Here is a 27,719-nt window from a genome sequence, read left to right on the forward strand (position 1 = left end):
GAAACTGTATCCCTGCCAAGATGGGTTGTCTGGATGAAGTCCACAAGTGCTCAGTCTAGTATGCTGATATGTCTCCCCATTCACTGGCAGCAGCTTTCTGCCTCACTTTTTCAGCTCAGTCAACGTGTACAGCGCATATGGAAGGAGTTAAAGAGATCCTTGTGGAGAGGCTCAGCCAAGTTGTTTGTATCTGTGATGTGTATCAAGCACTGCAGAAGCAGTGCGTGGGGGTTTTATTTGAATATGAAAAATTAATCAACATTCAATGTTAAATTGACAGAAAGCATCTTAATAAACAGATACAAATACGTTCCTTGTCATGTCGATGTCATTTACTTCAAACACTGAATGGAAGAAGTTGGGCTTTTATGAATGAGAAGTGTGCTATGCTGAGCAGGGAAACCACCTTAAACTGGGATTTTCTCCGGTTCCCTCAGCAGGCTGAGAAGCTTCTCCATCTTGGCTACCTCCACTTCTGGACCCTTAGGCAGGTCCTGACCTTTCTTGCTCTACAGAAACACAGAAACAGGAACACAGATATTAAAAATGACTTGACCTTTTGTTTACAGCGTAATATGAAAAGAGCAACCCTTACTAGTAGGCATCAGACAGTAAAAACAAGCAAGACAATTAGCAGAAGAATGTTTTATTACTTTATTTTTGCATTTTGTTAACTTTGCCAATTGGCCTTTAAATTCTCCAACTCAATCTGTTGGTTTCCTGATATTGGATATTATGAATTGGCTTTCATCATGTTTTTTTCCTGTCTGTAAAGCATCTTGAGATGGCATTGCCGTGATTTGATGCTATATAAAAAAAAGTTGAATTGAATTGAAAATTATGGTGTAAATGGATAAAAATCAACGAGGGATTAAAGAAGCGTTCTGTCTCAGCATTTATTCACATTGCTGTAGGTGTTCATTCCACCTCTGTGACAGAATATTTTAAGAAGCTCATTTGCTACACGTACAGTCTTTTCTTACTGAACTAGATTTGATTAAAGACACTCAATGAAACCAAACGAGTTTAAAAGCCTTTAAGTGACTAATCATCTTGATCAGTGGTTACACACATTTTTAGAATTAATTAACACAATCTGAATTATATTTATGTAAAGCAACATGCCATAGATATGCTGCAAAAATGTAATTTTAGTTTAATTTCAAAGAACAAATAGGTAATGTGTAATAACATGTTTCGGGTGTTTGCAGAGTCAAATCAGTTAGATCAATAAAAAAGATAATATGCAGTTTTTTTTCTTGACAAATGAAAACAGGAAGTTATGAAACAATACCAACAGTTTATGCTGTACGGAAGGTTCTTGACTGTCTGTCTTTGGCAGCAGATTGAAGAAATAACGTTTAATAAACCAAATAAAGAAAATATTCCAAGTTTGGTATGGTGTTAAAATGAACTCCTACTGCTGTGGGCTTACTGACCTTTGCCAAGCCAACGGGTCACGCACATAAGTAAAACCCTGAAAGGGCCAACAGAACACCTGGTAACAACTTTATGCACACTTCCAGCTAATATCACCATCTTTTTCCATCATCAGGACAGACCCCGTATCTCTTTTACGATCCTTTTTCTTGGAAACATTCACTTTGAAAAGATGAAGCAAATTTATATTAGTTTCTTATTAAAGAAATTAGTAGTTTCTCTAATGGCGGCAATCTGGGTTTGTTGTTTACATTTACCATGATGTCATCCTTCATTTTTATTTTTTTACTATTTTTGTAATGATTCTGAGCATTATCCGTTTAGTTAGAAGCCATAATGGCAAAAAATATGTTTATTTTCCAGTAGTAAAGAATCCTTTAAAAAAATTCTTGGATCCAAACAATGATGCAGATCACCGCCAAAATCGAATCACTTGTTCTTTAATCTATTTCTGAGATTTCATGAAAATCTCATCAAAATCCATCCATATCTTTCTGAGCTATGTTGCGAACAGACAGACAGATCAATGCTGCCGAATACATATCCTCCACCAAGGTGAAGGTTGTTAACATTAGCTGCCAATGTAGCCAATGTTAATCTGACATAGTAATTGTGTTGTGGATAGTATGTTTATTAGAATAAAAGAAACAAATGTATTAAATGTATGCTTAGGTCTTGCATTGCTATCAATTTAGCTGAAAAGCAGATATTTGCTGTATCATAAATGTATAAGGTGAACATGGAAACTATCACATATTCAGAGCTAACGGCTAAAAAAAACATTCTTATATGTCAGCGTAATTAACTTGAGATGAATAAAGCAAAAGGTCTGATCCAAACAGATCATGAGAAAATTCACATGCCATTGTGATGCAACAGAATGTTTCTGCAACAACAGGCTCACAAATCTTCCTTCTCATCAGACACAAAGGCTAAGCGCACATCATAAAAACCTTACACACCTTCAGGCTCAGAGCAGAACAGCAGCAAATAATAGTAAATGACAGCTCACTGTTGTTATGGTAAAACAAAAAACACAGAGCTCATATTTTATAATTTCTCACACAGATCATTTAGCAAATTCCCAAATAATCAACAGAAATAAACGTATTTTGGCAAAAAATCACCTTGTAAACTTTCAAACAGGAAAATAAAACACTTGAATTATTATTGAATATATGAATTCATTTTTTTGTCAGTCATTTTCATGGCCGCTTAGTTCAGTTAAGGGTTGCGGGAAGCTGGAGTTTCTCCCAGTCATGGTCGGCAGTCCATCACAGGACCCGAGAAACAAAATCATTCACGCTCACTCGCACTCCTAGGGACCCTTTTAGACTAACCAATTAACCTAACATGCACGTCTTTTGGCGGTGGGAGGAAGCCAGGGTACCCTGGGAGAACATGCAAACTCCACACAGAAAAGCCACTATTTAAACCCCAGAGTCGAGGATCGAACCAGCGACCTCACTGCCTTCAGGCCACAGTGCTAAAATGTTAGCTTTGTAAGACAGATTTAAAATAAAAAAAATATTTGCTTTGGGTTTTTTGCTCTTCATCCTTATGCATCACAATGGATTCCAAAAAAGTGCTGTCAGTGGTGCTGAACTTCACAATTATTTCCCAGTTGCACTTGAACGGACTGCAGTCTGAGGTCGCTAATGAAGCAGAACAGCGTGTCGATGCGTGTGTTGCGCAGCAATCGTACAACTATGTTTGTGGTTTAAGGGGAACTGTTGCATGAAGCCGTGGCAACAGCATGTGCAATGAAGTGTGTCAAGAACTTGAATGCATTTACTCATTAAAATTTCTCTGCGTTTGCACTGATGTGAACACCGCAAGAAGGAAACAGAGAGGCTGTAGTGCTAACTCTTAATGGGCCGTGATTAAAGTGTTGTGACTCAGCGTGCCGTTTGGTTTCCTCCTGTGCTCAGAAAGACCGCTGTGATTACTCCTCAGGTCAACTGAGCTTTCAGGCTTTCAGATATTTTTTTCTCTTTCTAATTGTGTCTTGGCATTTCACTTGGCAAAGAAACAGAGGAAAAATATGATGACACTAATTGTAATCATGATGGTGTGATTGGGAGCTGGGGGATTTACATGAGGTCAGGAATCTGAAATAATTAAATCATCAGATCTGCTCTCGCTGATGTGGATCACTTGGCTGAAATGAATAAAGCAAGAAAGATGTAGGAATACTTACAGAACAGTAAAACAGACTTCAGGACTACTACTGCTGTGAGCTAATACATCCTCATGAAGATGTGAAGCGACTGTATTTGAAATCTAGAGCTACACTCCCTCTCGACTGTTGCCAATGTAATGATCTTGGCCTTCCAGGATTAAGAGACATTCGAACTGGATTAAACAATAGTTCCCATCTCTCTCTCTCTGCAGTAAGACTGGTCCACACAGGACGAGAAGGGTGACCATTTGACCCAAAGGAGGACAACACTCAGAGATTTACACTCTCCCTCCTCTCTACAGAATGCAGCTGCATCAACAAAGGGAGGTTTCTAAGTGGAACGCAATTTATAGTTGCAGGTCAGGGAAATGCCGAGAGTCGCATCTGACCAAACCTGGTTCTTGTCAAAAATGACACCTTTCATCAAAGTACCAGACTTCATGGTGCCAGAACACCTCCTCCCCTGACTGAGAAGGGGACTGGAAAGAGATTCAAACTTCTTCCCCCAATTAAGGGAAACTTTAGATGCTTAACCTCATTGATCTTATTTTACAAGTTTGTCGAACCGATTTAACTTGGTCTAAATGACTTTGGTTAATTGTTTTGATTGAATTTCTTCTTTTTCATTATCTTATCTTGATATGTGATTTAATTCTTTGAACTGATCACACACCTATATTAATCATAAACACTGCATTAAATAATCTTGATTGTGTTTTCCAAGCTTCAGACCTCTCTTAAGCTACTAATATGAATGAATAAAATGTGAATTTCTCCTTTTTTAGGATTTATTGCCCGATGAAGACGAGTCATGACAATTAATTAATCCACATTTCATAAAAATACATGTAGCCAACCTTTTCATGTGTGAAAGTAATACTATAAGTTAATGCTTTTCTTCCCAGCAAACGAGGAGTCTGCATAACTCTTAAGAATGTGATTTGATGTGTATTGGAGACGAAACAAAGTAAAGAATTTGAGTATCATGGTAACAATAATGAGATGCAGGGGGAAGGAACTCGAGCTGACCTGATTGGATAAGGTTGGTCAGCTTCTGACAGAAGCAACTCATGATTGGCTGGAAGTTCGAAAGGCGGGTCTGTTTAAATTAGACTTGCAGCCTGACTTCCTCAGCTTTTCAGTCTGCTTTTGCCCTTTTAGTTTTGGTCTTCTTTTTCTTTTTAGTTTTTCTCTTTTTCACTCTTTCTTTCTTAGTTTAATTTCGTTATAAGCCTTTTACCTCTCCGTTCTTCCGAACGGGAGAAAGTACAAGTGTTTATTTGTAACCAGTCATTTCCCCCCCCCAGAGATCAGTAATTAACTAGAACTGTAGCTCCAATTTTTTCCACTGCGTCTTTACACGTAAAATCTGGAATTATCTATTTTTGGGACAATCTGGATCATCATCACGTCGCTCTGGAACTCCGCTGAACGGACCCAGAAGCCCAGAGTAGCTGCATAGACCTACCTCTTCTGATGCTCCAAGGATCCAATCCCCCGGAAACGCGCCGAATAGGGAACCAACCACCCGCTTCGACCCACACTCCGGACCTCCAGCGTCCAAGTAGGATCTGATAGCGCTCTGACATTTGTGATGTCCCAAACCAGTACATCAAATTCTAACTAAATAATTCATTTTGAATTCTTATCCAAATTTAGAATTATTGAACACATTCTTATCAAAGATTTGAGTAAGATAATCATCCCGATTTATTTGCTAAATTCCAACCAGTTTCTTCCTGCTCCATCTCATTTAATTAATTTCAGCGTTCCTTATTAATGTCAGAATTGAAAACCCATGCAGACATTCATGAACCCATTCCATTAATAACCTCTGTTTAACTGTTTGGTTTCTCCTACTTTGTTGTTTATCATCATTGTCACTAAATATGTAATAAATTCATCCGTTCTTGTCATAATTTCTGAATGCACAATTTCTGGTTCGCTTGTTCTTAGAATTTACTCCTTTAAATTGAGACTGTGTTTATTGAATTGAGTTTATTTCAGGTGTCTCATCCTCCTGAATCTTAGGTTAATTAAAAGTGATGAGTGGTGCTCCAAGGTAATAAATAAATTAATAATCAGTAGAGGCATATTCCGCTACACCAACAAAAGACGCCTCGTGTTTCCACCTCTACGTGGGACTAAATCACCAACCAGACTCTATTCCTCTGTTGTGCCACGATGGTGGAACGACTTGACAAACGGTCCAATCGGCAGAGTCCTTATCTGCTCTAAGAGCAAGGTAAAGACTCAGCTCTTCAAGGAGCACTTCCTCACTTAGTTTAACTATATTTGTCAGATAAGTTGGAGAACTTAACCCAGTTCTTTGCAACAAATATTATGGCATTCGACCTTTATATTTTAACATAGGGAATATTGTGGAGTGGGGAAGAAGAATAATAGCCCGTAGCGCTACATGCCAACACCTGCGTCTAACTGCAGTCCACTAGCACCTTCATACGATGTCCTCTACGGTTTGATTTCATGTTTGTGTTGTTCTCACTCTCATATGTAAGCCGCTTTGGATAAAAGTGTCTGATAAATGACTGTAGAATAGAATAGATTAAACGTATTTGATGGATTTGAAACATGGCGTCATAAATTAGCTTAAGTCACTGTATAGATTCTTACCTTGGGCTTCTTGCGGAGGTTAGGGGAGAGTTTGAGGCTGGTGACATGCCCTCGGTCATCGCCCACTATGATGACAGGATAGATGGGATTAAAGTCGATCTGAGTCAGCTTGGTCTTCTTTTTGGCCACCACTGGCTGCTGGCAAATAGCCTCGTATTTGTTTATGCTGAGGTCAAAGACGTGAACCTGAGAGAGAGAGAATAGTTATTATAGCAGTATTCTTGTATCTGTTTGTTAAATATTCATACACTTGTTTTTGTCATTTAGATCAGTGTTTCCCAGTCCTGATCCTCGAGTACCACATGTTTCAGAAGTGCATCTACTTTAACATACATAAATTAAATGAGTGGCCTGTTAAGATTATTTTTTTACCTGTTAGAGACCCCACTCAGATTAAAAAAAAACAAAACAACAAAAAACAGGAATTAAAGTTTTGGTTGCATTGTATGTGGTTTGCTTCGATAATCTCAGCACAACGCACTACAGACAAAATGATTCTGTCCTTGAGGCAGTCTAGAATCTAGTCCTCCGAGCCAAAAATCTTGCGTGATCGAATGTGATCCAACAAAAACGAAGATGAAACAACTGAATAAACACAATGGCAGAGGACACACAAGATGAGGGAATGATGGTGGTCTTGGGACAATTGATGAAGGAAAAATCCAGAACTAAAAAAAATAAATAAATAAATCCATGACTCGGCAGATGTCGACTTTCCCACAAAATGTAGATTTTTGGTCATAAATATTTTAATAAGTTTAATACTTGTGATTAAGTACTTGTACCCCAACACATTTTGTAGTCAATTGTCTGGACAAATTCCCTCTTAACACACCTCAGACCACAGGATCATTTTATTAAAAAATCTTATGAAACTTCAGATAATCGGGTGTTGGCTGTCGTTGGTTGGGAAGACAAAAAATTAGGGAAAAAAACATCTGATAATCCTTCTGTCTGAACCAAATTTTAGACATGCAGGGCTGTTTTAACTGAGGACCAGGACTGGGGGAAACGGGTCTAAATATATGAACACTTCAGTTTTAGTGAGACTGGAAGTAAAACGTCTTCTATGAAATCACTGAACACTCAATCCTTAGATTTTATCTCCAAACCAGAATCACTCAGAGAGCACAAACTTCCACCAAGTAGTTTTCGGTTATTTTCCACTTTGATGCTCTTATGGCAAAAAATGATCCCCCCACCAAAAAGAAAAAAAATAACCCAATTACTTGTTACTTATTCGAATTGTGAGATTTCCTGATAATTTATTCAGAAATTATCCATAACTTTTTGAGCTATGTTGTGAACAGATAAACCGATGCTGTGATTTATGTTTGGTTAAAAAGTCCTCTTCTGATCTTTTATCGGTCATATTATATGAAAAAAAGAGGGTGGTGGTGCAAAACTCAGTCAGCATATGGTGAAAAGAAGGGTGTTCCTAATAATTCAATACCCATCAGTGTACATGCACATGTGTTAGCTGGTCCAAGACGTCTGTGATCTTTTAAGGCATCTTTATTCAGTTGAGACCAGATGAGAGATTTTCTTTTCTCAGCATGAGTGGGTTTAGACAATCTGTTGACATCAAATGAGCCCATCACAAAGAGCAGCCCACTTCTTTTATCAGAAAAATTACTGTGCCTGGCCTGCTAAGGTTAACACTGTCTAAGTCTATTAGCGCCTAACAAAGCTTCACAGTTATCATTTGTAGCCAATCATCAAACTCCACCGTGGAATGACTTTCTCTAACCTCTTCTCACTACAGCCATTAACAACTGTGTTTTTGTCTTTCATACATAAAGACTAATGTAACATTAGTCACGACTGATTGCAGTGCACGCTGACTACATCTGTTATTCATGCAAAAACTTGGGAACAGAGACTATTTGCTGTTGAATTTATGCTTAACTCACTTTAACATAAAGTCACACATTACACAATTTTTCTTTTCATTTCAAGTTTCATTATGAAAGTTTCTTGGCTAATGGATTTAATAATTTGCTTTCTAGTAAGTTTAGACATCTTTAAAACTGGGTGCTATTTTGCCATGTTTTTGAAGCAAACTTATTTAGAAAAAAATGGAATTATTGAAAGAAAATCATGAAACAGCTGTGGCGTATTAAAGGAGGGCTGAACTTGATGTATGAAAGACTGAAACAAAAATCAGGCAAGGCAAGCCAAGGCAAAATTCCTAGAAACTCATTAGTCGTTAATATGGGTAATTATTTGATAACTGGTTCTTTGGGCTGGAATTAATGAATCAAGTAATTGAAGCAAAAAACCAAAAGACAACGGCACCATCCTGGAAAATAAGTATTTTAGCCACTGAGCTTAAAATCTACCTTGCAGTCTGTATATTGGTGCAGGTTTATAGGTCAGGCGGATCATGGAAGAGATGGAATTTAACTGAATATCAGAACGAGTCGTCTCGCAGGCCACAGTATGGCATTCCCAGCTTTCACTAAAGGGTTCATGCCACCCTAAATATTGCATGTGGCTAAATTGTAAACCGCTAACTGGCATTCTTCCAACCATCAACAGAGGCTACGGCACTTGGTACTTTAAACCAAATTGCTCTTAGAAGTCACCTCACAAGCTGTTTGCAGAAATTTTCATAAACATTGCAGCCATCGTCATCCCAGAATCAACACCTCCAGGATGGAACCTCACACTATCAGTGGTAGGTCTAACCCTCCCACTGCCTTTGCATATCTAATTAAAATTAGAAACCCTGTTCACAGAATTTCAGAGTCAAAGTCATGGCAAACGGCATTCGATGATTAATGCCATTGGGAATCACCTAGAAGACCACAGGCAGTCACCTGCATGTCATATGAAGTAAAAAAAACTGGATTTGAGGCACAAGAAGAAGAAGAAAAAAAAGAATCAACATGAAATAATGCTATAATGACTGAAAAAATGAGTCTACTCAGTGCAGACCTGTCAACAGAATGGAAACATTTTTTCCAGTTCCAGTGGTTGACATGAGACCATAACTAAGTTCCTGAGTATTCCTGACAACAGGTAAAACATCCAGTATGGAGGCGTTCAGTGCGCCTTGATGCTATGAAGTATTTCCCATTTGAGGAATGCATAAAACCTGCCAGTAGCACATGGTTGCAGCAAACAAGTCTGGTCATAATTCTGCAGCACTATCCTCAGAAGAAGACATTTGTGTATTACACGTGCACACTGCAAGGATTTGGATTTTACAGTGGTGTTTTAGTTTTTTAGCCTTTTATTGTTACGTCTGCCGTAACTAACCCAAGGGCCTTTTTTTCTGGAGGGCAATCATCTGCAGATTGTATGCACATATTTTTTGTGTCCATGTGTTGATTATATTTTTCTCAAAAGCCACTCCATCTACATGCCTCTCCCCCCCCGGGCCAAGTGGCCTTGCCTGCCTGTTCTGTCACTGTGTTGACCTCCTGAACAGCCTTGCTTGAATGCCTTGCCCATGGGCTCTGTACTCCTGCTGCTGGGCTTTGAAAATAACTGGGACACTATTCACTCAGACCTTCAGCTAATTATTTAACACCAGCAATCTTTGGATACACATAACCTTGCATGGATTAAAACTATCCCAACTACTTCCTGCAACAGAGTATTTAGATGTCTACTTTGGGGTGTTGTTAAACGCTGCTATCTGTGTGTTTATATTGTATCTGTGGATTCGGGAAGTAATTACAAAATATATTTATATGTATATTGTGATAATACATGACACTGAAACAAAAAATTAGGCCGGTATCTTAGACATATTTAGGGTCTGCTTTTTAGAACGGCTTGAAGCTCAAAGCTAGATGTAACTGCAGAGACATGCCACAAAATCTATTTTTTTCTATTATATTTCAATCCCTATTAGCTCGTAGCAGCTATTCTTCCTTGGTTCTTTGTTAAATACATTTAAACTTTACATGTATTCATGTTCATATTCACATACATACTGTATATTTTATATATATATATATATATATATATATATATATGTATATATATATATATATATATATATATATACACACATACATACATACACATACACACACACTTACACATACATGCACACACTGTACATATACATATGTACCCAAAACACATTTACTGGCTTTCTAAGAAAATTTCTAATGGAAATTTGATCTATTTTTTAGATAATGAAAGATTATTTATGGAAGTTCACATCAGAAAAGAATTTCTCTATTTGATGTTGTAGCAGGTAGTGTTTAGTATTTAATATGACTAATAAATGGGATCACGCACCCAATTTTCTAAGCTGATATTCCAGTGGACTATGAACTTTGACTTTGACTTTGACAACTTACAGATAAACATGCTGCAGACTTTCATCACACACAGTGTGTGTCTGTTTCTTAAAAGTCTGGCTGAGCTGAATATTCAGTGTTTTCTGCCACGTTGACTGACAGGATGAATCTACTTGTGTTGTGTGTACTGCTGTCTGCCACTGGCTGCTTTGCTGAAAACGGTAAACTTTTTAAAAAAATAGTTCTTTTCTCATTAATAGAAAAAATGTGTGTCCATATTTTCTAAGAAATGAAAAAAACCAAAAAAAAAAAAAAAACCCACTGTCTGGGAACCATAATTTCCATTATTGAAACAGGGACGTCCAGTTTTCGTCCTTGACGGCTACTGTCCTGCAGGTTCTGTTTTATCAAACCTGACTCAGATTAATGGGGTATTTACAGGGTTTGACATAACTTAAGCTTTTGAGGAAATAAGTTTAGTTCAGGGAACTAAAACTCTGGTCCTCGAGAGCCACAGTCTTGCAGGTTTTAGATTTTCCCTGTTGAGACACAGCTGACTAAAATGAAAAAAAAAAAAAACAAACAAAAAAGAAAAAAAAATGTGCAGAACAAGTTGCTGGATCCATTGATATTAAACAACTGTGTTGGAGCAGGTAAACATCTAAACTCACATTTGACAACCCCTGTTTAAGCTGTTGTGCTAAAATAATTGTTGCTGTTAAGAAAAAAATGGAATAAACTGAGAAAATGTATTTGGGAAAAAAAAAAACAAGATCCTATTCTGTTTAAATCTTGAGTCAGATTATACAGACATATTTATTTTACATTAAATGGTCTCTGAAAAAAAAGAGATTTTGGTTTTTACTGTAAAATCTGTAAACTATGTTTTGTTACATTTAAATATCCTTATTAATCATGATTAATATCATTCACAGCAGAAAGATCTAAATCTGTGACTCTTAAACCGTGGCTGGTGGGTCTGACATGTGTTGCTGCTTTCCTCTTCATTGTTTTCATTGTCGCGATCATTAAAAGACTTCTTAAGAGAAAAAGGTTTGTTAATTACACACAGCCGCACACATCGATGCCTCCCGACTACTTTACATATTTCTCACTACATCTTTGTTACTGATTGTTTAAACTGATAAGCTATTGTGCACAAAAAGAGAGTTTGTTATGGACAGCAGATGGTTTTAAAATGCAAACCTTCATCTATACCTTCTGCTCATCATCATTTTTATTTTATTTATAATATGTTTTAACATCAGCCAAACCTAAACGAAATGCTAAACAAAAACATAAAACAATTCAAATGAATAAAATATAATAAAAGTATTAAAACATGGGGAAAAAAGAAAATCCAGACAAAAAAATAAAATAAAAACCAAATAAGAACAAGTCTCATTTTGGGTTGAAGGCTGACGAGTACAAGTGAGTTTTAACCCTTTGTTGGGCTAATGACCATATTTGATCACTTCAGTGGACAAACAAAATGCCTCTGCATGCTCGTCCATGAAATCATGGAACCACGCCAATCAAAGATCAGGCTACGTCCCAGCTACTTCACTGAGATTAGTATTCAGCATCAAATCAGAAAATGTTAGCACTGACCGCCTACTATACAATTTGTTATTATGAAAAAAAAATCCAAGTTTTAAAGTCTTGAAATGTGGTTCATATGATCAAAAACTCCTTTCTATGGTTGAAAATTTAAATTTCCAGCTTTCATTTAGTGCCACATAAAGAATTAAAATGGGTTTTAAAAGGTTGCAATTATTTTTACGTCCTTTTTATTTGCCAGTATGTTTAAATAAAAAAACTCAAAATAACTGCAATGTGGAGTAAAGATGGAGAAGTTTTCACTTTTAAATAAAACTCAAACAGCTAAAGAGAAACCAGACATATAACTACCAATCCCTTTTTAATCAAGCACTCTGTTGTCTTTAAAGGTTGTGTGGATGATATTTGTCTTTGTCACGATTTTTAAATATTGTTTACTACAGATGGAAATTATTTACTGGCTGATTCTGGAATAGTTACGTTTTTTTTTTTTAGTGTCCAATGATATGCATTGTCCCCTTAAAAAAAAGAAGAAAAAGAGAAATTCGTGGTATTTTATAGCCTTGCAGGTAATCTAGTACTGTGTAACCACTTGTTAACTTACATTGACACCACAGTTGGAGCTGTGACTCAGATAAAGACAACCTACTTTTACAGATTCGAAGTTTGCAAATGTGAATGCATAATACTGTAAATTTCTCTTAGTATGTTGTCGCTCTTCCATTATACAACATTATGTCTGACTCACAACAGAATACTTGAACTTAAAGAGCCATGCAGTGGAAGAATCTAATAAAACATAAGTGAAGAGAAGAAAAAGTACACAAGAAATGAAGTTGTCTTCAAAAGAAAAGGTGATTAAACACAGGACAGGAGACGTTTCTTTTCATGTGTTGAGGTAGGACTCACGCTGCCAAGGTGTTGTCAAGAGTTAAAGACGTATTTATTTCCCAAACCAAAAAAAAAAACAAAAAACAAACTCCCAGAGCAACAACACACTGGTGACTACAGGTAGAGCAATCTGCCTTTATAGGGATGGTAATGATTGGGGACAGGTGTGATCTAATGTAATCAGGTGCAGCTGTGGCTGGAGAGGGAGGATAAGCCGAGTGAGTACAGCTGAAGTAAGGCATGACATTAATAGCTAATCAAACAGGCTTTAAGTCTTAAGTTTTGGTTTAAATAGTATAGCAATGAGAATATCAAATGAAAACATCATTTTAAACAGTGTTGCACAATAATTTATGTATACATACTATAAAACTAATCAACTTGGCACAACTGAGGGCAAAAGGCGTCATGAAATGAACCATTTTTCAGACAGAGCGGTTGGGAAGCCTCAGTGATTCATCTCTAGTTAAAAAAAAAAAAAAAAGTATGACGCAAATGCAAACACCCTAAATGAGCTGGTTAATCAGAAAAAAAAACTTTTTTTCTCACTCATGGTAGCATTTAAGATTACGATGTTGACTACCTCTTGTGTAAGAATGTGCATAATGACTAGCTTTAATTTCACGGTTAACCTGTCTGATTGTTGTTGTCTTGCATTACAGGGAGGATGAAATGGGACTGCGTTATCACAAGGCCCAACTGGTGGATGACGGTGATGCTAAAGAAACCAGTCTGTAGAAAACAAACTGGTCGCCAGGCCAACAGTGAAAAGTCTATGAGTGAAAAAACATAGGTGTATAATACTGTCATATTAAGTTAAATGAGAGCTAAACCCAATATCTGGTATCTTGGAGCTGTTCTTTCCCCCTTTGTGAATCCTGTTCAACTGTACTTTTATTTTAAGATATAATCAAATACAGAGCCTTGTGCTGTACAAGCCCCTACATCAATCCTGTACTTTATATTAATAAGGTACTGTTGGATAGTTGGGCTTCTCTGAGGATTTTTAGACATTTCATGATACATGGACTCTAGAATTCCAGCATGTTGTTCCTTTGCCTGAACTAACCTCTCAGAGAAACCAAAATCAGATAAAGATGACTAGAAAATTCATATTAAGGGAGATGAAGTGATATTTGTGACCTAATATCTTTTCCAAAATGAAGCCTGCATATATTGTTCAGACTCAAACAGATGGAAAATTTCAATTTGGGTTCAATTTTCTCTGTGTTATATCTGAAATGACAAGAATATTAACTATGACACGCAATCCAAAGATATTGAAGTGAAAAAAAAAAAGATTTTATTGCTTTGGGTCAATGTTCTGTAACAATGAAATCTAAAATATTGTAATAAAAAAACAAAACAACAACAATAAATATCGCTATGTATGAAAATGGTTAAACAAATGTGCACAAGACAGAGCAAACATGGCTCTGAAGACTAAAAACACAGTTCATCCAGACACTTGATGTCCAAAACAGTCAGCTCAGACGGAGGGACAGAGACACAGAGAATTTGTTTGCACCACACAACCGTGTGTCACTCTTACACCTCGGCCTACCAGGCAGTTCATTAACCTTCTGAACATGTGCATGCAGTCATGCACAAACCCACACAACACGCACGCTATTGTGTTTCTGACATTTTGCAGGGTGGCAGAAGTAGCAGAAAGCCAGGTTGTCATCAGGAGTACACGTCAAGGAGTTCACATCTCATGATGAGTCACTTCAGCTCTGTCAGATACTTGTCACAGAAAAAATGACAAATGTGCTGCAACAAAACGGTTATCCTGGGAGAAATTATGCCAATTAATATCATGCAACAAATTTGAGAACTCTGTCGTTCTTCAAAACCTGACCAGGATTACAAGTCTGGTAGAGTTCAGCCTTAATATCTGCATGACTCTTGAAATGACTCGTCACTTTTCCTTTCTTTTAAAAGACACATATGGTTCTTTTTTAGGTTTAAGCAACTAAAGCCCTCTTGTGATCTAGTTACAGAGTCTAAATTACAGCACACACAACTCCCAGCATGCTTTATAGAATGGCAATCCTGCGGAAGATCTGTGTAAACACACTGTTTGAATTTTATCTATGCAGCTTGCACCTTGTGCTCTATAAAACGGTTTTGGCTTATCTGTGTCCTTACTTATAAGTCTTATCAACACTCAAGCCTGACTGGGAAATAATCTACATGATGAAAGATGAGTGTATCATGGTGCATCTTGTGCCTCTGGTGAACAAAGTGCTGGCGCTGAAGAGGACATGACACACACATACACACACTATCACAGAAGGTGTCTCTCAAATTGCACAGCTCTCATTTCCTCTCCGTCACTCTCACTCCACTTCATTTGGCACACTGGACGGGAAACGTGTCAGACACAACACTCTGGACTTTTATAGTGTGGCGCAGGCTGTGAAGACAAACAGATGGGGACAGCTTGCAGCCATACTAAGAAAATATGTGGAGATAGGCAACAAAGGACCCACTAAAATTACTTTTTTGGCTGAAATCAATGACTAATGGCCCAGCATGAAGCTCATTTGTTACATGAAAGAAAGTTTGGATATTGAAAATGAATCTAAGGCTTATCCAGGATTTAGCCAACTGAGTCTACAACTATATTAGACTTAATATAAAGTGGGAGGGGGCAGATAGTACAGAGGGTGACCATTGGCTTTTTTACATGTTCAGTCAAATCAGAAGCTCATGTTATTTTACATTGTAACGGTTTCATTCAACATCTGTGGGCCCTGATTTATGTGTGACAATAATTATAACAGTGGTCAACATGTACATATGTCATATATCTTTGCACCTTGTAATTAGACGATCAGTCATGTGTGCGGAGGGAAAAAGTAATTCAATGATTTTTTTCTTTTTTTGTTTAAATTCAATTTAATCCCATAAGATGATAAAAATCAGGCTTTTGGTAAAACTCTTGACTGAATGTTTTGGTAAATTTCAAAGCTGTAATTAGTGATGGAGTTTCAAAACATTGCAATGCTCAACTTAAGTTTGTATTCTTGCTCATGAAAATTAAACATATTTGGAAAGTGGAAGGTCTTTATTTTTGTCATCATTAGCAGTTGACTGACCTTCCATGATGCTCTGTACTGAGTTTGTCTATCAATCATAAACCACCCTCATGTCATGTCTCATTATGTCAAGTTTCTGTGACGCGGTGTTGATCCAAACACAGACCGACAAGGCAGGCCTGTGCTGGAATAAGGTTCTAATCAAACAGAATCAATAGGATGGAAAAACACGACAATGAACAGGCAACAGGAACCAAAGACAAGGGGTAAACATACGCAGGTATAACAGGGAGCAGGTAAAGCCAATAAACAAATCAAACAGGGAGCAGAAAGTTTAACAGAAAACAGAAGGGAAAAAGCTGCAAAATAAAACAGGAAACCAGAAAAAAACATGATAACTACACAAACTGAAACCCAAAAACCATTACACACTGTGGTATTTGTAATACCACATAAAACGCTAGAATAACAAGCAACAGACTGGAGGTTCAAAATGCTTTTCCAGTCACATACATTTCAGAAAAACACCTGGCGAAGAATAAGCCACTGAAGTTTGGCTCAACGTGCCCACTAAGAATATCACAACGTGAATTTCTTTTTAGAAATAAAAAAATAAATAAATAAATAAAAACAGCAACAGTGAAGTAAACCTGGACAGATACAGAGTTTAGATTTAGCCATGTTGTTGATTCTTTTTCAACACATCATTCTTTCACAGCTAAGAGTTTTGGTTTTAATAAAAATAAATCAAGTGCCCCAGTTCCTGTTGATATAATAAAATTGTCTTGTTTTCCATTTGCAAGTTTGGTTACGAGGCAAAAAAAAAACAACCCAAAAACAAAACAAAACAATGGCATGTGACTGAAAAAACATTATGTCAAAGTCTGCTGTAAAGCTTGTCTATCATTTTATTCACCATATTTATAGTTTATTTACTCAACCATTTATATAATAAGCAAATAAGAAATCAAAAAATATTTTCTGAAGAATATATATGCATATATCATAAATTCATACAGATATGCAGCAGAGTTTGTTGGATGCAGCCTGTGCAAAGTCTAAGTTCAGCTAAAAATGCAAAACACTTGAAAGCACAAGCGAATGCAAGATAAGTCAAAGTACATTTCACAAACTGCAGCACACAAAAGATGCCTGGACAACCAGGACAGTTTAAAAGTTAAGTCACGCTGTGCAAAAAGTAACAAAAAAAACTCTTACTATTCCAGCTGTTGTCACAGCAGCAAACACAGTAGAGGAGTACGGAGACCAGGCAACGTCTCCAACGCCTGCACTCAGGTCAACGGTGAACATCGGACTGCTGCGAATACAAAAAGAAATATATATATTTTCTTTCTTCATACCATTGACTGCAACACATTTGTGAATTTAATCATCATTTACAGATGTCAAAGAGAAAGATCCTGAGACAATTAGGAAAAAGATTGTTCCCTTCATGAGGTTACAAAGGGAAAGACCCCAGACTCACCACTTTGAGAACAACATTTGCTAAAAAGTAGAGCAAGCGAGAGAGGTGACTGAATTTTTACAGTTTTGTCCCGACATACAAGCTACGTTAGAAAACTTTTAGGAAGGAAATTTAGCACAATATGAGATGTTTATTCTGTAGTTAGCTGTAAAGATCATTCAGGAACCTATCACCCATAAGAGCCTGGTGATCTAACAGAATGCACATATTTTCCTCACAATGTTTATATGTGGCACGCAACTCAAAGCAGGTTTGTCATTGTATTATCAGATGGATCATGGCACCACCGGGCCTCCATCCCAAAAACAGCAGAGAAAGGTAAGCTTATTAATTAGCGAGCGACTAAGCAAACACGCAACGTAAGAGCATCTTTAAGGCAGAATTTAAGTGACCCAAAGCTTCAAAGACTCCTAGGGTGTGGTATGTCTATGAGAAACAAATAAAGATATAAGGAATCCACTTAAAATCAGTCATTGATTAATGTATAAACGTGCCTTTATTGTTTGGTATTATTTAATTGTTATTAGTCTGTTTTTTCCCTGTGTTTAAATATTCTGAAATCCCTGTATGCGCTGCTTGTATTGCTGCGGGGACGCTGAACACAACAGGTACGAGCAACGGATCTAAAGCTATCGGTTTGTCTACCTGGTCTTTGGTGTTCCACCTTTCTGTGCACCATGTGTTCTGAATATTTCTTGTCACCAAAATCAGTGTTTTAATATAGAATGGTGACAAGTGAAGCAGAAGAGAAAAGCATTATCTCATGGGTGTTTAAAGAAGCAGTCGAGTTGCATTTTCAGTCAGTGGGATGATGAACAAATGCCTTAATGGAAACAGCAGCGGTTTAAAGCATGATGCTTGAATGTCTTTGGTCATTAGAGGAACACTCAGACACAATAAATCAATCACGTAATCTAGTTTCTCTGGTTTACTTTTTTCTCACATTGAATTGTGAAGCATAAAATGCTGCTTTAAATGCAACTCAAGCAGGTTGGAAGCTTTTTCATATCTCTGTCTTTAATAAAAATTATTCAGATTAGTAAATGTAAATGGGGACTTTGCAGAAACATTAATAACTAATACTTTTATAGTTGCTGCGATGTGTGCAATCTAAGACATGTGTAGCAACCATAATCAGATCTGATTATCGGTGGTTATTGGAAACATTTGCAGAGATGCGTTCTAACTTTAGGTGGAAGTTGAATCACTTCGAGCTGCACACTTTTAATCACATCATCAAAGACAGGTCATTGCCAGATGTAGTCAGGGCTTCAGAAACAACCCACATTACTCTATTTCTGGGATATAATAAATCTCACAGTTGCACTTGAATGTTGCCTTTTCATGTTTAAACTCTGTTTCGTGGTTTACTTTCTTTTTAGTTTAAATAAATCCTTTTTTTGTCTTCCAGTTGTGCTTCCTGTGTTCTGTTTCACAGTTTTCAGCCTTTGGTTCTTATCTTCAGGGTTTGGTTTGCCTTCCTGTTTCCTTGCATTGTCCTTAAGTGCTCGGTTACCTTTATCTTTGAGTTTGTCTTTGATTACCAACTTGCTTTCTTGTCACTCATCTGCGTATGTACATGCTCTCAGTTTTCATTGTTCAGTATTTTTCTTTAGTCATTAGTTTTTGGTCTTCCTCCTCCAGCAGCATCCTCTCAAACTCAGCTTCTGTGTATGCTACAGTTATTTCTGAGCTAAAATATAAGCTTCACTGAGCATGCAGCAGCTCTATTTCCTTCTTCAGCAGCCACATCGATCACCTTTAACTCGAAGGCTGCATCATATGCATTTCTTCTTGTGTTTTCCTTGATGAGGGTGTAGTGTATAAAGTGCAAAATGACTTGTTAGCCAGCAAAGATCCATACAATGGCTACATCATTGTTTGAGCTGTAGAATTCAAATCATGTGAAAAAAGAAGCACCTTATCGCCTGGAAATTACAGTAATTTTAGGATATAACTATCACAACTAAATAAATTTTACAGAACAAAGCACAATGCGTAATCACAAACAATATATGCAATTACAAGACAGTAAGCTTAAGTTTTGGACATTTTGCAGCTCCTTCCTGTCTGAGCAAACATAAAAAGAAAACTATTTTCGTGCTTGCAGAGCATACCCGTCCTTTACACAGTAATTTTACTCTCAGTGCAGCACGTTTCATTGATTATAATGAGCATGTACTGTTGCAGTAGCCTCTCCTTAATCGTTTTACACCTGCTCGATGTGTTCAGCATTAGGAGGTGACCAGAATCACTCCTGCATTTGGTACTTCACACCTCACACAAACTTTACTCAACAGAAAGCAACAAATTGAGATTTTGGTCACTCAGTTATTATCAAATTGCTTTCTCCTAGAAACAATAGGTTTGGTATCTTTAGGATGTTACAGATCAGTTGAAAAACACGCTTCTCATAATGGGCAAATGATTACTATCATTATTCAGTCAAGCTGCTGGTGCTGACAAGATGTGGGAGGCACTGTGGGTTAGCCAAATGAGCCAGCAAAATTATGCTGGACCAGAACAAGTAGAAGAAGGTAATAAAGACTAATACGCTGCAATATCATGGAGAGATTACAGCAACGGTAATTATCTTGTACCTACTTCACAGTGTGCATAAATATTTGCACAATGTATTAGTAGTGCAGATAAAGACAATTGTACAGCAATAAAGAGGAAATGTTTCCATTCTGTAACTAAGAGCAACATTGCTTTCCATAATGAGTGAGATGTAAAATGTGTCTTGAATTTTCTTCCCACTAAAAGCCAGTAAAGCGACAAATTGAACACCACCACAATACAAAACTAACCATTCAAATACATCTCACATGACAACAAAAACATTAAGTCATTAAAGGAAACTCTAATACAGAGTATTTTTGTCCCTTTGAGTTTTAAGCTTCTACAGCAAGCAAAGTCCAAAGTACAGCAACAAATACATGATCTCTAAGCAGCTTCAACCCTGCTACCTTTATACAGTGGGAAGATCATTTCAGTCATTAGTACCACAGCACATCATTATCACAAATGCATGAGAAACTGAAATGGATAGCAATGAGGACTATTACATATGGTATAATGTATATGTTGTGGTTACTGTGAGCGAATATAAAGTGTAAACCAGTTTACATGTTTCTTACTTTATGGTATGGTCCCAAATCTTAACAGTCCAGTCTGAACTGCAGGAGAGGAAAACCTTTGGATGGAAATGGTTCCATTTTACAGCATCTACTGCCATGGTGTGGGCATCATAGGTCTCCAGGACTTGGCTTGAATAAGTCTTGGAACACTGTAGAATAAATGCAAAGTCTGTATTTTAATAATTTAAAAAAAAGTTAGAAAAACATAAAAAACTAATATTCTTGAGGCAATGTTTCTGGTTGAGGTTTTATATTAAAAAAAGTCAGAAAGCTGAAGCTGAGAAAGGAATGGCAAGTTACTCGGAGTGAACGCTGCTTTTAAATCCAGGTTAAAAACATTTCTTTTCTCATGCGCCTCCGCATGACATCTGCACAGTAACTTGTAATTAATTCTGCTTTTAACTATTTTAATATAATTTATGATTTTATTGTGGTTTTGCTATTTGTATTTTTTTATGCTTTTTTTTTGTAATGCTTTTAATGTTTCATATAAAAGCTCTTTGAATTGTCTTGTATATGAAAGGTGCAATACAAATAAACTTGCCTTACCTTGCCCTTACTTACTGCAACAGAGAAGAAGTACAAAACTGGTGTTTATGATAAATGAAGATTTACCAAACTTTGGCTAAATTTAAAAATAACCTCGGGAAGGATTTTTGCTGACTATTTGATTTTTTTTTACCTGCATCCAGGTAAAATATCTTCTGATTTTTAATCTGTCTTTTATGCTGGTGTTACTGTCACTGATCATTATGTATCACACATTTGAATATCTGTGTGTCAGCAGGTTGACAAGCAGAGGCAGGTAAGCCATTTCAACAAGACTGAAGCAAAAGTAAATAATTTCTTAACAGATGGAGCAACAGGGCACGGGAAAATAGAAATGTAGATTAATGAGGAAAAAAAACAAAAATGAAAACAAACTACAATAAAATATGCCGAGACATATCTCCCTGAGCTTTACCAGTACTAAGGGGGCATATGGAGAGAGATCACATGAGTTGTATGTCTCAAACTTTAGCATCTGACAGCATGAAACCTGCTTTCAGAGTAATACAAAAAAGCTTTAATTTCTCTAAACAGATGTGGGAACTTGGGCTTAAATTTATAATTTATCATAATTACACTTCAGGAAAGTACAAAAATATGAACCTCTGTAATTAAACCTGCTTGAAACATTGAACATTGTGTGAAACATTACAATATGTAATCGCAGAATTGTTCATATTTTTCTTTTTTTAGACAATATGTGGGGTGACAAATACTTTACTCTTTGTGGAGCTACCAGACATGCATACGCAGCAAGCAAATTTAGCCAAAGGAAATGTTCGAGCTTCCTCTCTCACTGGAGGTATGACTGTCAAAGTGAGTCATGTCAGCAGCTTGCTTGACGCAGTTCCAGAAGTGTCATCCAGCCAAACCAGCGTGGTGAAACGCTCGTTACATACCTTGTGTATTTTCCCCTCCTCAGTGCCAACCAAGAACAGATAGTCAATCTGTTTATGGAAGTCGAACGATGTTCCACAAGCTGCACACAAGAAGTTTCAGGACACACACTGTTGTAGACACCAGCCTGATATACTAGACTACAGAAAATCCAAATAAATGTTTGAATAAGTTAGTGAGAAAGTTGTACCAATGCTGGGCAGCTGTGCTCCATCTGATCCCTCTGACATGGCACCATTCACTGAGAGTCTGATGATGTCTGTAAAGATCAGCTCGTTCTGCAGTCATGTAAACACAGAGTGATGCAGTTATTGACAAGTACAAATGCTGGAAAAACCAACACATAAACAAACACAAAAATACTTTCATATTGCTATTAAATATATCAGCTATTAAACATATTTCCGTATTAAACCTTGACTAGTGTCCAGGAGACGACTCGACCATCAGATGACACAGAATAGAAATTGTGGTTGTTGTCCATGTCATCACTCTGCCAACGCACCTGGATAGAATATGCATATAATATACATATATTTAACACTTTTAACACATTTAATTTCAGAACAAATTAATATTTGACAAATTAATATGTCATGCATTTCCTTCATTCTCCACTACCTGAAATTCTGTATTAGGACAGGATAAATAACATGCTTTACCAGTCCATTCTCGCTTCAAATTAAATTCTACATAAATCTTTAAAGTGAAGAAAAAAAAAACTTGCAAATGCAAAAACTACCAGTTAAAAGTTCATCCATTCATTCATTCATTATCCTACCCGCGTAGTCCGATTAAGGGTCGCGGGGAAGCTGGAGAATGTCCCAGCAGTCAGTTAAAAGTTTGGACACACTTATCCATTCATTTTAATGTGTATTGTGTGTCCAGATGTTTGACTGGTACTATATATGGACAAGCCGACACACACAGAGACACAGACACACACTGAGCTCCCAGCACCCTGTCCACTTCTGCCATGCCCCCTCCCTTCTCACCTGCCAGACAGGATCAGTGTGCTTGCCAGTCTTTGCAGTACTTTTATAAACAGGCTCCACTCCTTCCACCTTCAGGTTGTAGACGGCCACACAGCCGTCATAGAAGCCTACTGCCACCAAGTAGGAGTGTTGCTCATGGATGTCCAGGCACAGGATGCCAGACGTCGTTGGGTAAATGTACTCTGGGAAAGCAGAGTTCTTCATTGAGTAGAAGATGAGCATGCCATGACCCTGTTTGGTGAAGTCATCTACTCGGGACAGTCACACAAGGCAGACGATTGGAGGATACAAAGACAAACCAGTTAATGAAAACACTGGATAAACAAGCCATGCTAACTGTACTTACATGACCCCATTCCCACAGCAAATAGGTCCTGATATTTGTTATTCCTGTTAAGAATAGATTGCTCGCTCAGTCATCCTCCTCTTTTTTGTGGCAGCCATACTCAGAAGACATTTCAGCAGAGTTGATAAAGGGACGTACCAGCAGAGGGCAGTGACAGAAAGTCTTTTGGCTTTGTCATACTGGAATTTCCACAAAGGCAGAAGAGTGCCCTCCTGGTCCCTAAACTCATCAGAAGCATCCTCAAAGTATTTAAAATCTAAAGGGGCATAAAAAAAGATAAATTAGAAGAGCAAAAAGTAGAATCAAATGGGGTTGTAGTTGACATTGCATCCCTTGTATTGAAAAGAAGATACCTTGTGCTATGTCATCAAATGTGTTTTGATTGACCATTCGTTCAAAGATCTTGGATGCTTTGCCAACTCTACTGATGTCATCGCTCTAACAAAAATAACATGAAGATACTTAATGAAAAAAACTTAATGAACACATTGCTATACATGATTTGTGATTAAATTATAAAATGACAAACATAAAAACACTGCAAAGGAAACACACCACACTCATTTTGCTGTATTCCTGCATGAATGCCAGTAAACAGTAAAGTACAATGAACCTGAGTCTCCATCAGCATCACCTTCCTCTTCATTTTTTCACCATCCTTCTTCAGCTGTGGAGCTTTCTGCTTCTCTTTATTTTTTTCTTGCCTCTGCAGCTCCTCCAGGTAGGCATCATAGATCTCCCACTGAAGAGACACCAGATATTAAAGTCATCCCACGCAAGAGCAAATATTCACTGATGCACAGCAATGAGAAAACAAGCCAGGCCAGAGCAGATCTGTTAAACAAGTTGGGGACTGAAGTACCTGATTAGCAGTAGAAGAGAAGTTGCTGCGTGGAGGAGGTTCAGTCTGGCACCTTCTTTCCTGAAGGAGAAGGAAAATGACTTCATTTTCTACAATCAGCACTTGAGACCCTGAATATCTGACCATATGTCTGTTAAAACAGCCTTTTCTCCCAATCACTTCACATGTAAAAATATTCGGTCAGCATCAAGCAGAGCACTAAATACTCTGCTCCTACCAACCCGGAATGGATTGTTGAGTGTCTGGGAGGCCCTCTCGCTGAAATTGAACTGATTTTTAAGTTTCAGCTCTTCCTTGTCAGTTTTGGAGACAGTACTGTCTGGTCTGTCATCTTCTCCTGCTTCCTCCACCTCTCCTCCATCCTCTACAGGTGTAGCCTGTGGGGAGTCAACAAATGGAGCTTGCAGTTTAAGTCCAAATTAATATGTAAATACTTTGTGCGTAAAAATTGTTCATGCCTATTTCACACATTGTTGAAACAAAACAAAGACACTATAATGCGCAACACAAGACAGTGGTGTCAATCCTGTGAGAGAAATGTGCTTTTACCACAGTTTCTGCGTGATCCTCATCAGATTCTTCTCCAGTTTCGCTTGTTTTATTCTCTGAACACAATGTACACACTGGACAGTTCAGAAAGCAACACTCTACATGCAAATTCTGTAGATATTTTCTTTCATTTTTTCATTACACAACTTGTCGGTGACATCTAGAGGCTCCTTGTGTGCACTACAACATAGCAGCTGCCTGGGGAAGTAGCAGGGGATCATCTGTGCTCTGTGTACAAGATAAAAACATACATAGTATGCACCATTATCTACCTTCAGCGAGACCCTCCTTGACTCTCCATCTTCGAGCTTCATCAGAGTCTTGATGCAGGAGGCTACCCTCCAAAACAAAGTGAATGGCCAGCTGATCCACAACGCTGATTGCTTTGTAGGAACGATCCTGAGACAAACATCAAACATGCAGGCAGAAAACACATTTGTTCAGTTTGGTTTTATTTAACTGGTATTAAAAGATAATTATTGACATGTCTATGATAAATCCAACAAATATTAAAAACATGTTCATTGAGAACATGTTACTCCTGGGTTGATATTAGGAAATAAAAGTGAAGCAAGATAATCTGCCTGTTTCAAATAATCTACAGCATCAACATTTCTTGTGAGGTGACTAAAGGATTTCATATGTTGGCAGCTACAAACCTCATTCCAGATTAAGCCAGGAAATTTTCATAAATGGAGAAAACACTGATTTTTTTTTCAAATCCTTTTCATTTTTCATTTGACGGTAGTCAAATAATCCTGCATCATTTGCCAAAGATTTAGTCTTTCCAACCAAAAATGGGTTGTTCCTGCTTCTAAATGTAGTCCATCAGAGAATCATTGATCACTTAAAACAAAGCATGAACTGTATCTCCAAATCGCAAAACGGCTTTGTTCTTTAAATAAATTGAAGGGATATAAAGGTAAAAAAAATTCAGGAGATCTGGGGAAATCTCAGTGCACAAAGTCTCGCCCAGCACTGCAAAAGAATCCATGGTGCTAACATCATCAGTATACCCGCTCTGTCTCTAGAGTACCTTGGAAAACTGTTATAACTCAATAAAATTGATCAGTGGAACCAGAAATATGACCCGAAGCTGTATTGCACAAGAAAACAGCTTTATATCAAGTCTGCTCAGAAACACAGCTGAGTTTTCTGGGCAATGGCTCATCTCAGATGGAGAAAGATAAAAGACGCATGGCCTGGGGTCAGATAATTCCACATTTCAGCTGCTTTGAAGAAAAAGGGATGTTGGTTATTAATGACCATAAATGACCATTGTGAAAGGTGCAAAAATCTGAATTTGTGATGGTAATAATGTGCATCAGAGTAAATAAAATGTGTGATCGGCATGTGTAAAAGGTATTAATGATGAAGAAGCAGGTTTTACAAGTTTAAGAGAAACTATGCTATCGCTTAGACAATTTTTTCCTGCCAACAGCATGGCTTCATTTACACAGAGTGTACCTGTTCCAGATCTGTCTGTTTTTAACATGTATGATGCATCATGATGAAAAAAAACAGACACCTAAATCTTGTATTCATAAACACAACATGTAGATTAATTTGGAAAATGTAACATGTAAATCCTTGGTACCCAGTGTAATGTAGTAGTAGCAAGGGTGACATCAGGATAAGCATCCGTATATCTCAACTATTCTGAGTGTGTTGCAGGCATGAAATTCAAGATTTAAGATACTGAAAAAGATTTCCTTTAAATTTGTAAATACAGAATCAAATGACATATTTGGGATGTTTTCTTTTTTAGAAAGAAGGATTCAAAGGTTAAATGTAGTGAATGTATGCTTGGAGTTGTTACCCTCTTACCTTGAAGCTGTAGCGCACTATATTTTGTGGCGCGTGTGGGTTGTTGGCTGTCAGGACCCTTGTAATTTCCTCTTTGAGCTCCTGCTCATATCAGTACAGAGATACTGAGTATTAGTGTAATGAATGAATGAGTAAAACTCAATCAATACAAAGTTTGATATGCATTAGTTAACACCATGTGTTTGTCTTAACACAAGAGATTGCATATTTCTCTAGATGGATTATTAAAATGTGCCCAGGGGTTCAAGGAGTCAGAGAACCCATTATTTTATCCAAGATATATAAAATATGCCCAAAATGGACTACAGTGTTAAGAGAGTCACAAAAAATGTGTAAAATAAACCCAAAGTAATTTAAAAACTTATAAAATCATTTGTATCTCTGATAACTGGAGACACACAACAACCATAAAAAGCATCTTGAGGTTGCATAACGTCTTTTTCTTTCTGGGTTTTTCAGTCCTGTGTAGGACTAATGATCTGCATGGGCCTATTCTGTGATAATTCATCCATGACTATCCCCATCCTTCTCCTACAGCCTCAGTAAGCTCCAGCTGATCTGCAGGCTTAAGGAGTTTCCCAGGAGACCACTCGTCCAATCCATCACCCATGTCCACAGCCTCGTCCTCATCCTATGATAGCACACATAGAAAGATTCATGTCTGTAATTACATACGTTTCTTTTAGTTGTGACAAATGCAACCCCTTACTGAGAGCCTGTAAGTAAAACGTACCTTTTTCTTACTTGGGGCTTTGGTTGACTTGGTCCCAGGACCCTTTTGAACATTTGGGCCCTGTGCAAAAAGAAACAAACAAACAAAATAAACATAGAAATAAAACAATTAAACAAATGACAGCTAACTACACGACAGTTTTCAAAGTTAACTTTCATGTTAAGAGCTGATTTTCACGTTTAAGACTACGCTACTTAGCTAATTAACGCAAGCTTAAATAAGATGTTATTACCTTTTTTGCTTGTGATGCATTGTTATTATTAGTAACGGGCATTGCGAAAAGTTTCCAGTTTTTGAAGAAATTTAGAGCCAAGCAAGTTTG

General features: G+C 37.3%; 1 protein-coding gene across 1 annotated transcript; it reads right to left on the reverse strand.

The window, feature by feature from the left end:
* Positions 1-407: 407 nt before the first annotated feature.
* On the reverse strand, positions 408-27,671 carry dnai1.2 (dynein, axonemal, intermediate chain 1, paralog 2; the record flags this gene model as incomplete). The annotated part of the gene is made up of 20 exons (XM_079242151.1): positions 408-509; positions 6,257-6,442; positions 17,232-17,331; positions 20,640-20,788; positions 22,088-22,167; positions 22,276-22,363; positions 22,501-22,590; positions 23,081-23,328; positions 23,427-23,470; positions 23,565-23,682; positions 23,780-23,864; positions 24,040-24,168; positions 24,289-24,348; positions 24,510-24,665; positions 24,838-24,893; positions 25,110-25,236; positions 26,665-26,745; positions 27,200-27,295; positions 27,398-27,457; positions 27,630-27,671. 20 exons carry the CDS (start codon positions 27,669-27,671, stop codon positions 408-410), a joined length of 2,097 nt encoding a protein of 698 aa, XP_079098277.1.
* Positions 27,672-27,719: the final 48 nt, after the last annotated feature.

The sequence above is a fragment of the Telmatherina bonti genome (genome assembly GCF_933228915.1).
Source record: "Telmatherina bonti genome assembly, chromosome: 6".
Taxonomy (NCBI): Eukaryota; Metazoa; Chordata; class Actinopteri; order Atheriniformes; family Telmatherinidae; genus Telmatherina; species Telmatherina bonti.